At 51.7% G+C, this 14978-nt stretch overlaps 1 protein-coding gene across 1 annotated transcript in view; it reads left to right on the forward strand.

Moving 5' to 3' along the window:
- Nucleotides 1-14978, forward strand: part of TDRD9 (tudor domain containing 9) — a 107564-nt gene that overhangs the window by 35830 nt on the left and 56756 nt on the right. The window contains exons 12-21 of the mRNA XM_070358223.1: nt 2397-2451; nt 2598-2682; nt 3999-4056; nt 6443-6547; nt 8722-8819; nt 9344-9475; nt 11127-11292; nt 11382-11445; nt 11520-11583; nt 11909-11953. Of these exons, the coding sequence (XP_070214324.1) occupies nt 2397-2451; nt 2598-2682; nt 3999-4056; nt 6443-6547; nt 8722-8819; nt 9344-9475; nt 11127-11292; nt 11382-11445; nt 11520-11583; nt 11909-11953 (872 nt within the window). The remainder of the gene's footprint in view (nt 1-2396; nt 2452-2597; nt 2683-3998; nt 4057-6442; nt 6548-8721; nt 8820-9343; nt 9476-11126; nt 11293-11381; nt 11446-11519; nt 11584-11908; nt 11954-14978) is intronic.

Consider the following 14978-nt stretch of genomic DNA (forward strand, 5'->3'; position numbering starts at 1 on the left):
AGCAACTGAACTGAACTGTATTTAAAGTTTATTAATAATAACGTCATTATTGTAATACCATGAAAATAATCAAGGTAGTCCTCAAGTTCTTTTCTCTTCAGTATTTGAGAAAATAATCTGTTTAAGATACTTGACAATGTGCAGTTCAGTTCAATCCCTCAGTTGTGTCTGACTCTTTGCAACCCCATGGACTACAGCACACCAGACTTCCCTGTCCTTCACACCAACTCCCAGAGTTTGCTCAAACCCATGTCCGTCGAGTCGGTGATGCCGTCCAACCGCCTCATCCTCTGTCGTCCCCTTCTGCTGCCTTCAGTCCTTCCCAGCATCAGGGTCTTCTCTAATGAGTCAGCACTTTGCATCAGGTGGCCAAAGTATTGGAGCTTCAGCTTCAGCATCCATCCTTCCAATGAGTATTCAGGGTTGATAACCTTTAGGATTGACTGGTTTGATCTCCTTGGTGTCCAGGGGACCCTCAAGAGTCTTCTCCGACAGTTTTGAACTTCTCCACAGTTCACAAGCATCAATCCTTCAGCGCTCAGCTTTCTTTATGGTCCAACTCTCACATCCATACATGACTGCTAGAAAAACCATAGCTTTGACTAGATGGACCTTTGTTGGCAAAGTAATGTCTCTGCTTTTTAATATGCTGTCTAGGTTTGTCATAGCTTTTCTTCCAAGGAGCAAGCATCTTTTATTAATTTGACAAGATTAATTTATGTTAAAATTGTACTTTTTCAACGTGATGGTTTTTTTAATGATTTTTTAATCAAGTGATATAGCTTGATGAAACCTTATGACAATTCATGTATTTTTCTTGTTGTTGGAAAGTAATATATAGAACATGTGGGTATTTGTGCTAGTTTTGGTGGAGAACAAAAAGCATGAATAAAGGTAACTTATTTTACTCTGGAATACAGCATGTGGGTTGAAAGCTCTGATCACATTTTGCTTAAGTTGGTATGGATTAGTTTTGTATTTACTGATTAGTTTTGTATCCAGAAGACAGCCATCGGCTGGCAGTGGAGTGGAGCTGCATTTGCCCATATAAATACTTGTTAGAGGTTTCTGTGTGCGTAACGTTGTGGGAAGAAAGGGCCGGAGTGGAGCCAGGGCCGCGCGCCTAGAACACCTGACTCGAGGTGTGTGCTTCCTCGCCGCTGAACGTCACCGGAGCAAGCTGTCTGCGAGTGACACCTCACTGCTGAGTCTGTTGTCTTTCTGTTACATGTTTATGTGAGTTCAGGTCTGACAGTATGCTCACTTCATTGATTGATCTTTTGGGAATGGTTCTGTGTTAGAGTTTTTAGGGCTGCTGTAACGAAGGCTTAGAATGGCAGACATTTATTCTCTGGCTGTTATGGAGACTGGAAGTAAAAATCAAAGTGTCTCAGGGCCCTGCTCCCCCTGAGGCTCCGGCTGGACTCCTCCCCGGCCTCTCCCTGCTCCTCCTGGCAGGCAGTCTTTGGCCCGCCCTTGGCTCGAGGCTCTGATACTTCTCCTCCTGCCTTGACCGTTAAACGGTGTTTTCTGCGTGTGTGTCTTCTTACAAGGACAACAGTCCTATTGAAATAAAGGCCCAGTCTTCTCCAGTGTGACCTCCTCTTAACTAATTAGATCTGCAGTGATGCTTTATTTGCAAATAAAGTCACATTCTGAGGCACTGGGGTTGGGGCTTCCACATCTTTTGGGGACACACAGTTCAACCCATAGAGGTTCAAATATTGATAACTCAGGATGTGGCAAAATCACATGCAAACTTTATATATATCAATGAGCATTTCTGAACCTAATAAAAAAGATGTAGCACATCTTTGTGACCAATACTTTTTAAATATTAGTTTTTGATTGTAAGATTTTTGCATAATTAACGTAAGGCATTTGGAAAACCAGTGGAGGGGCAGGAAACGCGAAGCTACTCATAGGGCCAGCACTCACAGGCGCCGCTGTTGGGGAAAGGAAAGCATTGGGAGAATACGCTTCTTCTCAGTTTTGAGTACTGGTAGAGCCGACTCATTGGAAAAGACCCTGATGCTGAGAAAGATTGAGAGCAGGAGGAGAAGAGGGCGGCAGAGGATGAGACGGTTGGCTGGCATCACCAACTCAATGGACATGAGTTTGAGCAAGCTCCAGGAGATGGTGAAGGACAGGGGAGCCTGGTGTGCTGCAGCTCACGGGGTTGCAAAGAGTTGGACACGACTTCGTGACTGAACGACAGCAAAAACAGTGTTGCATACTTGTCACTTGTAATACTGATGTATTTAGGTGAAGAGGATAAAAAAGTCAACTAAAATGAATTGGTAGTACCGTCTTTGAAAAAGATGTCGTCTTAAAGGTTGTTTTTTAGAAATGAATACAAATCTCTTTTTTTCTCCTCCACTATCTTTCTTCCCTAGGTCTGGGTGAAATAAACTATATGCACGAACTTCTCACAAACATGGTTCATAAAAGGTGTGTTTAAAACGATAGCCTGTAGAGTTTTGCTTGTAACGCGTTGTGTTGTTTCTGCCCTCAATCGTTTAATTATCTTAGTAGTCGCTCATTTTCGTGTCTGTTTTCCATTTGTGGGTGTTTTCTTTCTTTTCCTTCTTTTCTAGGTTGCAGGTCTACCCACTCCATTCAAGTGTGACTTTGGAGGAACAGAACAACGTGTTTTTAAGTCCAGTGCCCGGGTACAGAAAGGTGGGCTGGCTGGGGTACCCGTTCTGCACTCTGAGTACCTTCTCCTTAGAGACCCTGCTGATGAGAGGGTGGTGGCCCAACGGGTGGCGGGCTCTGTAGCTGGTGGTTAGTCGCCCACACGCGTGCGTGCTGATGAGCCAGGTGTATGATTTCATTTTGCCTTTGTTTTGTAAGTCAGTTTGCTAAGGTTTGTTATTTCCACAGCCTCAGGGCGTTGTTTCTCGTGGGCTCGGGGCCTCTGTCCCTGGCACTGCCCTGGAGATTGTGGTCAGAGCCCACACTCTTGATCCTGCTTAAGAGTATTTCTTTAATCCTTTATGGTGGGTGATGGGATTATCTTATCACAGTCCTTCAAGTGTGGCTTCAGATCATCAGGGGCCCCGAACGTGCAGCCCAGCCCCTTTGATTCCAGGAGAGGGTCTGAGTCTCTGGGGCAGCCTAGGCCTTGCCAGCAACTCAGGGCTCTTAGGCGCTGCGGCCCTCCCAGGGCCTCTGCCTTGAGTCTGTTGTGCTCTGCGCCCCCGGATGATTCCAAGGCCCCTGAAGCTGCCGAGTCTGGGGTCAGGAGAGCTGTTTTCGCCCCGCTGCTTGCCCACTGCATTTGTGCGCCTGCTGTGCGAAGGAGCCTGGGTTTCTGGTGAGGACTCCGCCAGACTCCTGAGAGCGAGTCCACCAGGAAAAGCTGTGCCTTTACATAGAGGTGAAGGGTTAAGAGCGCGTGTGTGGAACTGGACCGATGACGCGAGGCTCTGTCCCTTGCAGGTGTGTGCCTTTGGGCACCTCGCTTCTCCCAGGCTTAATTTTACTGTTTGAAAGTAGAGGCAATAAAACCACCTTGCAGAGCTGTTAGGAAGGTTACTTATGATAATATCTGTCTGTCCTTGAATTGTGGTGCTGCCGGCCCGACACAGGTAGGTGTTCAGTGCCCAGACGCCAGTGCTGCAGGGCATGCTGCTGTTTACTGAGGGCTCAGTTCAGGCCGGGAGCAGTTCTGAGCATTCTGTATTTATTAATTCAAATAATCAGGTGGGTATTGCTGTAATCTCCATTTTATAGATGAGAAGAATGAGGTGAGTGGTCCAGGGTCCCACACTGGTGTGGAGCAGAGCCCCCTGCACTGACTCCTCCTCCTTGCCTCACCTCCGAGACCCTTGACCGATTGTGGACTTTTGTGTAAAATAGAAAAATGGCTAAATTTAAAATTTGAGTCCAGTGTTTTTGCCTTTCAGTGATTCTGAGTTGCTTTATTTTCGCTTTGCCTGATGCCTTCCCATACGTGTGAGCGAGTCAGATTGCTCTTTTTGTTTGTTTGCCAGATCATTCTGTCCACCAATATCGCAGAGAGTTCTGTCACGGTTCCAGACGTCAAGTACGGTGAGGTCCCCGTCTCCCCCAGCGTGGCCGGGCAGTCGTGGCCTGTGTGTCCTCGGGAGGCCCCTCCCCGTACTGTCCCCTCCCTGTTCTGGAGGTGCAGGCTCCATGCTGTCCTCTGAGCACATGCATCCTTCCACATGGGCAGCCTCTGGGCACGGTTATTTATACAGGAAGTGATCCGGGGCGTGCCAGGGGCTTGTGGGCAGTAGAGCGTTGGGGCTGCCCCGCCGGACATCGTGACTGGAGGGAGGACCCCAAGTCCTCCCCGTTGCTGAGGGTGGTTGAGAAGGACCCCGAGTCAGTACAGGGGTGAGGGCACTCAGGCTGGGCGCCCACGTGTGTGTCCTTGATGACTCTGTGAGGCTGTGGGTTCATGTTTGGGAGCCAGAGGGACTTCCTGGCGGTCCAGTGGTTCAGATCGTGCTCCCAGTGCAGGGGGGCGTGGGGTGCGTCCCTGGTCGGGGAACCAGATCCCGCACGCGGAGCATCACAGCCAAGAAAAAGTTTGGGAGCCTGACACGTGCCAGACAGTGTTCTCGATGGGAGGCCTGCAGGATGGGCCAGACGTGTTGTCTGGTGAGAGACGTTGGTAGGTAAAAAAGTGTGTGGTTCCAGGTCGAGGTGGATGTTACATAGGACAATCATCCAGAGAAAGGAGTTACCATTAATTGGGAAGAATGACCTTTTGGTTGGGGCCGCGGGGGCCCCCTCTGTGAAGAGGAGACAGCTGAGGGGGGCTTAACTTGGGGGCGCCCGAGTGTGGAGGAGCCGCAGGGTGCCGGCTTGGGGCCAGGCCAGCAGGCCATCCCGGGGCAGGGAGACAGTGCCAACCACGGGGTGACTCTGTTCTCCTGACACGGGGGCGGGCGGGCACTGACAGACGGGCGATGAGATGAGTAACCACGTGCCGCCCGGTGGGCTGTGGGTGTCCGGAGGGTGAGGAGCGGGCAGAGGGGCTGGGGGCCTGTGCTCCTCAGATGGACACACCATGGGTCCGTGTGTGGGGATTAAGGGCTGCTGGGGAGGGTTGCAAGACAGCGGTGGGGGGACCTCCAGTTCCAGAGAAGAGGCTGGAGATGGAGCCTGAGGGGATGTCGGGTGGGGGCACGGAAGGCGAGTTGGGTGGAGGATGGGCACAGGACGGGGTCCTGGATGCCGCCTGCCCCGTGTCTGGGAGTGGAGGTCCCCGCGGGTGATGGTGGGGGGAGTGTCCGGGGCCTGGTGGAGCCATCAGGACGGGCTGGGGGCACATGGTGTCGTGGACGTGCAAGAGGGTCTCCTGAGGCGGGCGGGGGCGGGATGGGCGGGCAGGGCACTGAGGAGGGGCGCGCACGTGCGGCGGGAACAGACCCTCTTCCTGCACGGAGCCTGCCTGCTCTGTGCTGGGCCTGGGGCACGGGGAGAGCGGCACGGGCCCTGTCCCCGGGTGTTAGAGGGGAGGACCCTGACATGGACATGGAGCAGCCGCCCCCAGCCCCCTAGCATGCACGCACGTGCGCGCCACACACACACACACACACACACACACTCAGGGCTGAGACCCGACTGTACACACACACACACACGCACTCAGGGCTGAGACCCGACTGTACACACACACACGCACTCAGGGCTGAGACCCGACTGTACACACACACACACACACACGGCTGAGACCTGACTGTACACACACACACACACACACTCAGGGCTGAGACCCGACTGTACACACACACACACACACACTCAGGGCTGAGACCCGACTGTACACACACACACACACACACACACGGCTGAGACCTGACTGTACACACACACACACACACACACTCAGGGCTGAGACCCGACTGTACACACACACACACACACACACACAGGGCTGAGACCTGACTGTACACACACACACACACACACACACACACACACACACACACTCTCAGGGCTGAGACCCGACTGTACACACACACACACACACACTCAGGGCTGAGACCTGACTGTACACACACACACACACACACACACACTCAGGGCTGAGACCCGACTGTACACACACACACACACACACACACACGGCTGAGACCTGACTATCCCCGCTTCAGCTGTGCTTCTGCGTGGCCGCGAGTCCTGGGAGGCTGGGGCGCAGCCCGCACCGGCTCCCTGTGCTGCAGGGGCTCTGACCAGCAGTCTTCTTTCCGTCCGGACGCCCAGTCCGTAGGAGGGGAGAGCGTGGCCACCGCTGCCCTGTCCTGGGCAGTTGGGAGTGGCTGGTCTTTTCCAGAGGCTGCTGTGTGTACATCAGTTCTAAAGGCTGTGTGTTCCATAAATCGACTTATCCCTCTGCACTGTGATTGTCACGGTTATTTCTTGCTAGCCTAGCCTGGTATTTACATTCCCTTTTTTATGACAGTTATAGATTTTTGTTTGACCAGAACTCTGGTTTGTGATGAAGACACGAATTACCAGAGTCTGCGGCTGAGCTGGGCCTCTAAGACCAGCTGTGAGCAGAGGAAAGGTAAGGTGTTTGTGTTCCAGCACAGCCCCGGGGCCTGGCGACACACTGGGGGTCCTTTCAAGGTTTTTGCTCTTTGTATGTTTAGTCTTAATCAGAGATTACCTTTATTGGAACCAGTTTTACGTATAAAGCAACAGCATCTCACAGCATCAGACTCTGTTTCCATGCCCGACCCTCCTCTCCACTGAGCAGCTGAGTGTGTTGGCATGCCCACCAGGAGTGTGTGGTCACCTTTCACAGTGCCAGGGTACGAAAGCTGGCACTCACGTTCTCACCTTTGAAAGCTTGCAGCTTGAAGGGTCGTATGTAGAGGACTTCCTGTGTTTCCCCCAGAGTGTATTTTGTCTTTTACTCCTCTTGACAGGGTATTTCGTAGAGAAAAAGTCACATTTTGGTGTGGTTTGGGTTGTATCAGCTTTTCTTCTTATGGATCATGCTCAAGATTCAGACAAGAGCAGTTCGCCTAGCCTGGACTGTGAGGGGTTTCTTGTGTTTCCTCTGGAGTCACATCGGCTGGTTCTTGCCTCCATGTCTCTGAATCACGCAGTCAGTTCTCGTCACTGATGTGCGGTTTGTCTGGATGCAGCGTCCCCGCGCCGTCATCTTCTGGTGAAGGGCGTGCGCACCTCTGCGCACACCACGGGCTGCGCTTGTCTGGGGCTGTTTCTGCTTCTTCATTACGTTCTCTCGGCTGTTTTTCCTCCACCAAGAACACACTGTGAGATTTAACATGAAGCAGATGGGTTCCTACCCCTCCATTCTTCATTCTCAAGGTTGTTCTAACTGTTCTGTTAGGCTTTGCCTTTCTGTGTAGACTTTAGAATGATGTTGTGTACGCATACACAGAAGCTGCCCCTGGTGCTGCTAGGACTTGGTTAACCCTGAACACGAGTTTGTGGAGACCTGAGTCTGCCTGTCGCTGAGTGCGTGTGTCTCCCTTGTTTAGGGTGTCTTTGACGTCGTCAGCCAGCATTGTGTTATTTTCAGCAGACAGACGCTGCATGTGATCTGCTAGAAAGTGTTAGTCACTCAGTCATGTCATGTGATCTCATGGACCGTAGCCTGCCAGGCTTGTCTGTCCATGGCATTCTCTAGGCAAGAATACCGGAGCAGTTTGCCATTTCCTTCCTCAGGGATCTTCCCGATCCGGGGATCGCGCCCGGGCCTCTTGCGTTGCAGGCAGATTCTCACCATCAGAGCCACCAGGGAGGCCGTTTTGCTAGATCTGTGTCTAAGTGTTCAGTTTAATTGGAGGGACTGCAGTGATTGTGAGGGCGTTGTTCACGCGGGTTTTCACATGCTCGTTTCTAGTGTATAGACGTGGTTTATTTTCTGTGCTGCTGTTGAGTCTGGTGACTCACCGATTTCACTTGTTGGTTCCAGGAGTTGTGCGTTTGGTTTTGTCATTACCTTGGGATTTCCCGCGTGCAGTCCTGTCGTCTGAAGATACGCGGGTGGGGTGGAGGTGGAGGCAGAAGCCTGGACACTCCCCTCAGTCTCCTGGTGGCAAGGGGGGCGGATTCCCAGGTTGGTGGGGCAGAAAGGGCAGGGGTCCAGGCTCCACAGGCACCTCCCTGGCTGCCCCCACTTTTTAAAAGCAAGTATTCATGAAGAAGCCCCCTCCCCGCCTTCCACGCTCTCAGATTTTATCCTGTTTTTGGATAAAGCAGTTTTCATTGTGCAAGCGATACCATCGCAAGAGAAGAGCCATTGATCGGCCAGTTTCCATGGGCCAGGCCTGCTTCTGAGCTCTGCACACTCAGGTCATGTGAAGTCGTCATGAAGGGCGGACGCTTCCACACAGGTGTGGGGACAGGGCACAGCCAGCCCATCCGCTGGGGGAAGCGTGGCTTCTCTCGCCAGCTCGATTATCAGTGTAAACTATGTGTTTGCAGGAGAGGTGTGGTGTTTATAATGTTCTGATTGCCGTTGCATTCTGGGGCCAATGTGGTAGTCTTTGGAAATGTGCATTTGATACTGTACTGAGTACAAGTTAGCACTTAATTTCTGTGTATAAGGTTGCTTCTAACACTGACCTATTCTGAAGTTTTTACTGACCTGATTTGGTAGAGGATAACAGAGTTTTCCTTAGTACATAATGGTTATTCTGAAAAATGTCTTTATGCTTATGTTAAAGTAACTAATGCCAGCATTTGAATGTTCCCCCTTTGAAGGCCGCGCTGGACGGGTGTCTAAAGGATACTGTTACAGACTCGTGCACAAGGATTTCTGGGACAACTCCATCCCCAACCACGTCATCCCTGAGATGCTGGTAACGAACTTTGGTCATCTTCATAGTTGGTTTTTATGGGCAGTTTTACCCAACAGTCTGAGGAGTATATTTTGAGTGTCATATAATTTTGACCCTGGAAACATCACTTGTGACCAGGGTCGTCTTGAATGCCAGCACTGGCTTCATCGCCTGGGCCCCAGGCCCCTGAGGGAGTCGCGCCGTGCCAGCGGATGGCCCGAGGAGCGCTGTGCCCAGCCGCCCCGTGCGTGCCTTCTGTCTGTGCCTTCCATCCGTGCCGTCGCCGCTGCCCCTGCCCTCCCCTCCTCGCTCTCTGACCCCCTCCATCATCCGTCTTCCGTCTGTCTCCCGCTCCTCCTCTCCCGCATCTCTCCATCCCCGGTCTCTCTCTCTCCTCCGCCCAGCCCTCTGCCTCTTTCTGTTTTCCTTTCTTAATTCTCTTTACCTCCTCTCTTGCACTGCTTCCTCTGGAGTACTAGTCATGTGAGTAGGTGAGTTGATTTACTGATTTTTCTGTTTCTAAACTCAAGTTCTCTTCTTTTCAGCGTTGTCCGTTAGGAAGCACGATATTGAAGGTGAAGTTACTTGACATGGGTGAGCCCAGGGCTCTGCTGGCCACGGCCCTTTCTCCACCTAGTCTGAGCGACATTGAACGCACCATCCTTCTGCTCAAGGAGGTAGGACCCTCCCATACTTGTTCGTGATGGGAAAAGCTAAGATTTTTGGGTGAATTTTATAGGTTTCATGATGTGGATATCTCTAAGGTATTTTGATGGTTGTGAACAGTGCTTGCTTGGCTAGGCGCTCACGACTAACGGCTGATTCTTGGCTAGGCGCTCACGACTGACGGCTGACTCTTGGCTAGGCGCTCACGACTGACGGCTGATGCTGGCTGGGCGCTCACGACTGACGGCTGACTCTTGGCTAGGCGCTCACGACTGACGGCTGACTCTTGGCTAGGCGCTCACGACTGACGGCTGACGCTTGGCTGGGCGCTCACGACTGACGGCTGACGCTTGGCTGGGCGCTCACGACTGACGGCTGATTCTTGGCTGGGCGCTCACGACTGACGGCTGACTCTTGGCTGGGCGCTCACGACTGACGGCTGACGCTTGGCTGGGCGCTCACGACTGACGGCTGACGCTTGGCTGGGCGCTCACGACTGACGGCTGACGCTTGGCTGGGCGCTCACGACTGACGGCTGACGCTTGGCTGGGCTGGCGCCACGACTGACGGCTGACGCTGGCTGGGCGCCACGACTGGCGGCTGACGCTGGCTGGCGCGCCACGACTGACGGCTGACGCTTGGCTGGGCGCTCACGACTGACGGCTGACGCTTGGCTGGGCGCTCACGACTGACGGCTGACGCTTGGCTGGGCGCTCACGACTGACGGCTGACGCTTGGCTGGGCGCTCACGACTGACGGCTGACGCTTGGCTGGGCGCTCACGACTGACGGCTGACGCTTGGCTGGGCGCTCACGACTGACGGCTGACGCTTGGCTGGGCGCTCACACTGACGGCTGACTCTTGGCTGGGCGCTCACGACTGACGGCTGACGCTTGGCTGGGCGCTCACGACTGACGGCTGACGCTTGGCTGGGCGCTCACGACTAACGGCTGACTCTTGGCTGGGCGCTCACGACTAACGGCTGACTCCAGGTTTATATACTGGTTCAGACCAGCTTTGTTAGCCGCTCCTGCGCTCTCGCCACCCGTCAGCCACCCCCCACCGGGCTTGCTGTTTGCTGGTGAGGCTGAGAAGCCCTGGCAGGGCCGCTGGGCGCAGTGCGGCCCTGTTCCCCAGCTCCGGCCGCAGGAGCCCTCTCCCCTGCCCTCGAGTCCTGCTCCTCGCCCCCACCAGCCTTCTCCTTCCTGGTGCTGGAGGCCTTGCCCCTGTGGTGGGCTCCGGCTCTGCCCCTGCGGTGGGCAGCCTGGCCAGGCGCCCCCGTCTGCCGGCTGTGCGCGTGTGCCTCCGGCCCTCGGCCTTGGGGTGCCTCTCGTACTTGCTTGGGTGTCCGTAAAACACGCTCCATCCAGTTGAGGACATCTTTCTCCGCATGGGGGCTGCTCCATCTGGCTGTGAATGATGCGGCAGCTGGATATTTGGGATTGGGCCTGCCACGTTCGTTAGCCTGTGAGTTACGTGGAAATAATGAAATGGTGTTCTCGGCTTCAAAAAAACCTTTAGTCTCAGTCTTTAGTAAGCTGACTCAGAGGCCCTGTGGAACCTTGCTCATCCACAGCTGGTCCCTGTCTTAAACTCCCTGCCTGAGGGAAGAAGGGCGTGGGCAAAGCCCACTTGCTGACGGCCCTGCTTTGTTTCATGAAGGTGGGAGCGCTTGCGGTGAGCGGGCGGAGAGAAGACGACAACCCCCACGATGGTGAGCTGACCTTCCTAGGAAGGGTTCTAGCCCAGCTTCCTGTCAGTCAGCAGCTCGGCAAACTCATAGTCCTCGGACACGTGTTCGGGTGTCTGGACGAGTGTCTCATCATCGGTGCGTGTGCAGCGGCCAGGCGGTGACGGAGGGCGCAAGGCGAGGCCCTTCTGAGCATCTCACATTGTCTTTGTTTATTCTCTTGATAGCGGCATCTCTTTCCTTGAAGAATTTTTTTGCGATGCCTTTCAGGCAGCATCTTGATGGATACAGGTATTTTCCTCTCGTACTTCTAAGCTGCCGTGTTTTACAGGCAGCAGGTGACGCCCTTTGTTGTCTGTTTTTAGGAACAAGGTGAATTTCGCTGGCAGCAGCAGGAGCGACTGCATCGCACTTGTTGAAGCCTTTAGAGTAAGTCCAGCTCCGAAAGCAGTGACCGCGGGTGTCAGGACACTTTCACGCCCTGTGCCTGTCTTCGTTAGGAGGATTTTTAGTGTTACCGACCCCTGAGACTAAAGAAACTGTTGGGAGAAGTATGTCAGGATGGGAGTCTGAGTCTTTGAAGTTGACTGGAAAAAAATCTCCCAACTGAAAATCCTAATTCACCCACTTAAAAGAATAATTTTAGTATATAGTAGAACTATATGTTAACTTTGATAATTTTCAGAAAGAAAGAACAAATCTGTAAATTGTCTGTGGTCAGGAAAGAGTTTTGACCCCGATGGTTTCTTTGCAGGCGTGGCAGACCTGCAGACAGAGAGGGGAGCTGCGGCACCCGAAGGTCAGTGGCCGTTCCCCGAGTCTCTCTGCTGTGACTGCTGGCGCCGCGGGAGTTGCCTGGGCCCCTGCGCTCAGCCTCATCGCCCGTGCGAACCGGCAGCGCCGGCTCCTGGAGGTGGCGGCCTGTGTGCGGCCGTGCTGCCCGCCGCCCGCCTCCGAGACCGGGGTCCCTTCAGTGTCAGGAGCCCCGGCAACTGCCGGGACCGCAGGCCTGGGGGCCACGCCTGGGCTGCCGCTCAAGAGCGGAGGGGCTCGGGGCTTTCCGTCTGCTGCTTCAGCCATGTGCTCCATAGTCGGCTTGGAAAAACCAGCCTTTAGCCTTCGTTGTTTGGGGTGGGCACAGGCAGGTTTTGTTCTCCTTCTAAACTGAGCGTGTTCAAAAGATTGCTGGTAGGTATGTGTGTGTAAATTTGCCATGCCCAGATGCATCCTTAGAGCAACTGTCTGAGTTACTCATGAAAGCCATTGTGTAGACAGTCAGCCCAAAAAGAATAAATGCAAAAAGGCAAAATGGTTGTCTGAGAATGCCTTAGAAATAGCTGAGGGAAGAGGAGAAGCGAAAGGCGAAGGACAAAACAAAAGATAAATCCTTCTGAATGCAGAGTTCCAAAGAATAGAAAGGAGAGATAAGAAAGCTTTTAGTGCAAAGAAATAGAGGAAAACAATAGAATGGGAAAGACTAGAGATCTCTTCAAAAAAATTAGAGATACCAAGGGAACTTTTCATGCAAGTTGAGTTCAGTTCAGTCGCTCAGTCATGTCCGACTCTTTGCGACCCCGTGAATCGCAGCACACCAGGCTTCCCTGTCCATCACCAACTCCCGGAGTTCACTCAGACTCACATCCATCGAGTCAGTGATGCCATCCAACCATCTCATCCTCTGCCGTCCCCTTCTCCTCCTGCCCCCAATCCCTCCCAGCATCAGAGTCTTTTCCAGTGAGTCAGCTCTTCGCATGAGGTGGCCAAAGTACTGGAGTTTCAGCTTCAGCATCATTCTCTCCAAAGGAATCCCGGGGCTGATCTCCTTCAGAATGGACTGCTCGAATCTCCTTGCAGTCCAAGGGACTCTCAAGAGTCTTCTCCAACACCACAGTTCAAAACCATCAATTCTTCGGCACTCAGCCTTCTTCACAGTCCAACTCTAACATCCATACATGAGCACAGGAAAAACCATAGCCTTGACTAGACGGACCTTTGTTGGCAAAGTAATGTCTCTGCTTTTGAATATGCTATCTAGGTTGGTCATAACTTTCCTTCCAAGGAGTAGGCGTCTTTTAATTTCATGGCTGCAGTCACCATCTGCAGTGATTTTGGAGCCCAAAAAAGTAAAGTCTGACACTGTTTCCACTGTTTCCCCATCATTTGCCATGAAGTGATGGGACCAGATGCCATGATCTTCGTTTTCTGAATGTTGAGCTTTAAGCCCACTTTTTTCACTCTCCACTTTCACTTTCATCAAGAAACTTTTTAGTTCCTCTTCACTTTCTGCCATAAGGGTGGTGTCATCTGCATATCTGAGGTTATTGACATTTCTCCCGGCAATCTTGATTCCAGCTTGTGTTTCTTCCAGTCCAGCATTTCTCATGATGTACTCTGCATATAAGTTAAATAAGCAGGGTGACAATATACAGCCTTGACGTGCTCCTTTTCCTATTTGGAACCAGTCTGTTGTTCCATGTCCAGTTCTAACTGTCGCTTCCTGACCTGCAAAGGTGGGCACAATAAAGGACAGAAACAGTATGGACCTAACAGGAGCAAAAGAGATTGAGAAGAGGTGGCAAGAATATACAGAAGAACTGTACAAAAAAGATCTTAATGATCCAGATAACCACGATGCTGTGATCACTCACCTAGAGTCAGCCATCCTGGAATGCGAAGTCAAGTGGACCTTAGGAAGCATCACTATGAACAAAGCTAGTGGAGGTGATGGAATTCTAGCTGAGCTATTTCAAATCCTAAAAGATGATGCTGTGAAAGTGCAGCACTCGATATGTCAACAAATTTGGAAAACTTGGCGGTGGACACAGGACTGGAAAAGGGCAGTTTTCATTCCAATCCCAAAGAAAGGCAATGCCAAAGAATGTTCAAACTATCGCACAATTGCACTCATGTCACACGCTAGTAAAGTAATGCTCAAAATTCTCCAAGCTAGGCTTCAACAGTACACGAACTGAGAACTTCCAGATGCACAAGCTGTATTTAGACAAGGCAGAGGAACCAGAGATCAAATTGCCAACATCTGTTGGATCATAGAAAAAGCAAGAGAATTTCAGAAAATCATCTGTTTCATTGACTACACTAAAGCCTTTGACAGTGTAGATCACGACAAACTGGAAAATTCTTAAAGAGATGAGAATACCAGAGCACCTTGGTTACCTCCTGAGAAATCTGAATGCAGATCAAGAAGCAACAGTTAGAACTGGACATGGAACCTGGACTGGCTCCAAATCGGGAATGGAGTACGTCAAGGCTGTATATTGTCACCCTGCTTATTTAACTTACATGCAGAGTACATCATGAGAAATGCCAGGCGGGATGAATCACAAGCTGGAATTAAGATTGCCGGAGAAATATCAATAATCTCAAATATGCAGATAACACCACCCTTATAGCAGAAAACGAAGAAGAACTAAAGAACCTCTTGATGAAGATGAAAGAGGAGAGTGAAAAAGCTGGCTTAAAGCTTAACATTCAAAAAATGAAGATCAGGGCATCTGGTCCCATCACTTCATGGCAAACAGATGGGGAAACAATGGAAACAGTGACAGACTTAATTTTCTTGGGCTCCAAAATCACTGCAGATGGTGACTGCAGCCATGAAATTAAAAGTCACTTGCTCCTTGGAAGAAAAGCTATGACCAACCTAGATAGCATATTAAAAAGCAGAGACATAACCAAGAAAGATCTGTATCATCAAAGCTGTGGTTTTTCCAGTGGTCATGTATGGATGTGAGAGTTGGACCACAGAAAAAGCTGAGCACTAAAGAATCGATGCTTTTGAACTGTGGTGTTGGAGAAGGCTCTTG

Source organism: Bos mutus, chromosome 21 (genome assembly GCF_027580195.1).
Source record: "Bos mutus isolate GX-2022 chromosome 21, NWIPB_WYAK_1.1, whole genome shotgun sequence".
NCBI classification, from domain to species: domain Eukaryota; kingdom Metazoa; phylum Chordata; class Mammalia; order Artiodactyla; family Bovidae; genus Bos; species Bos mutus.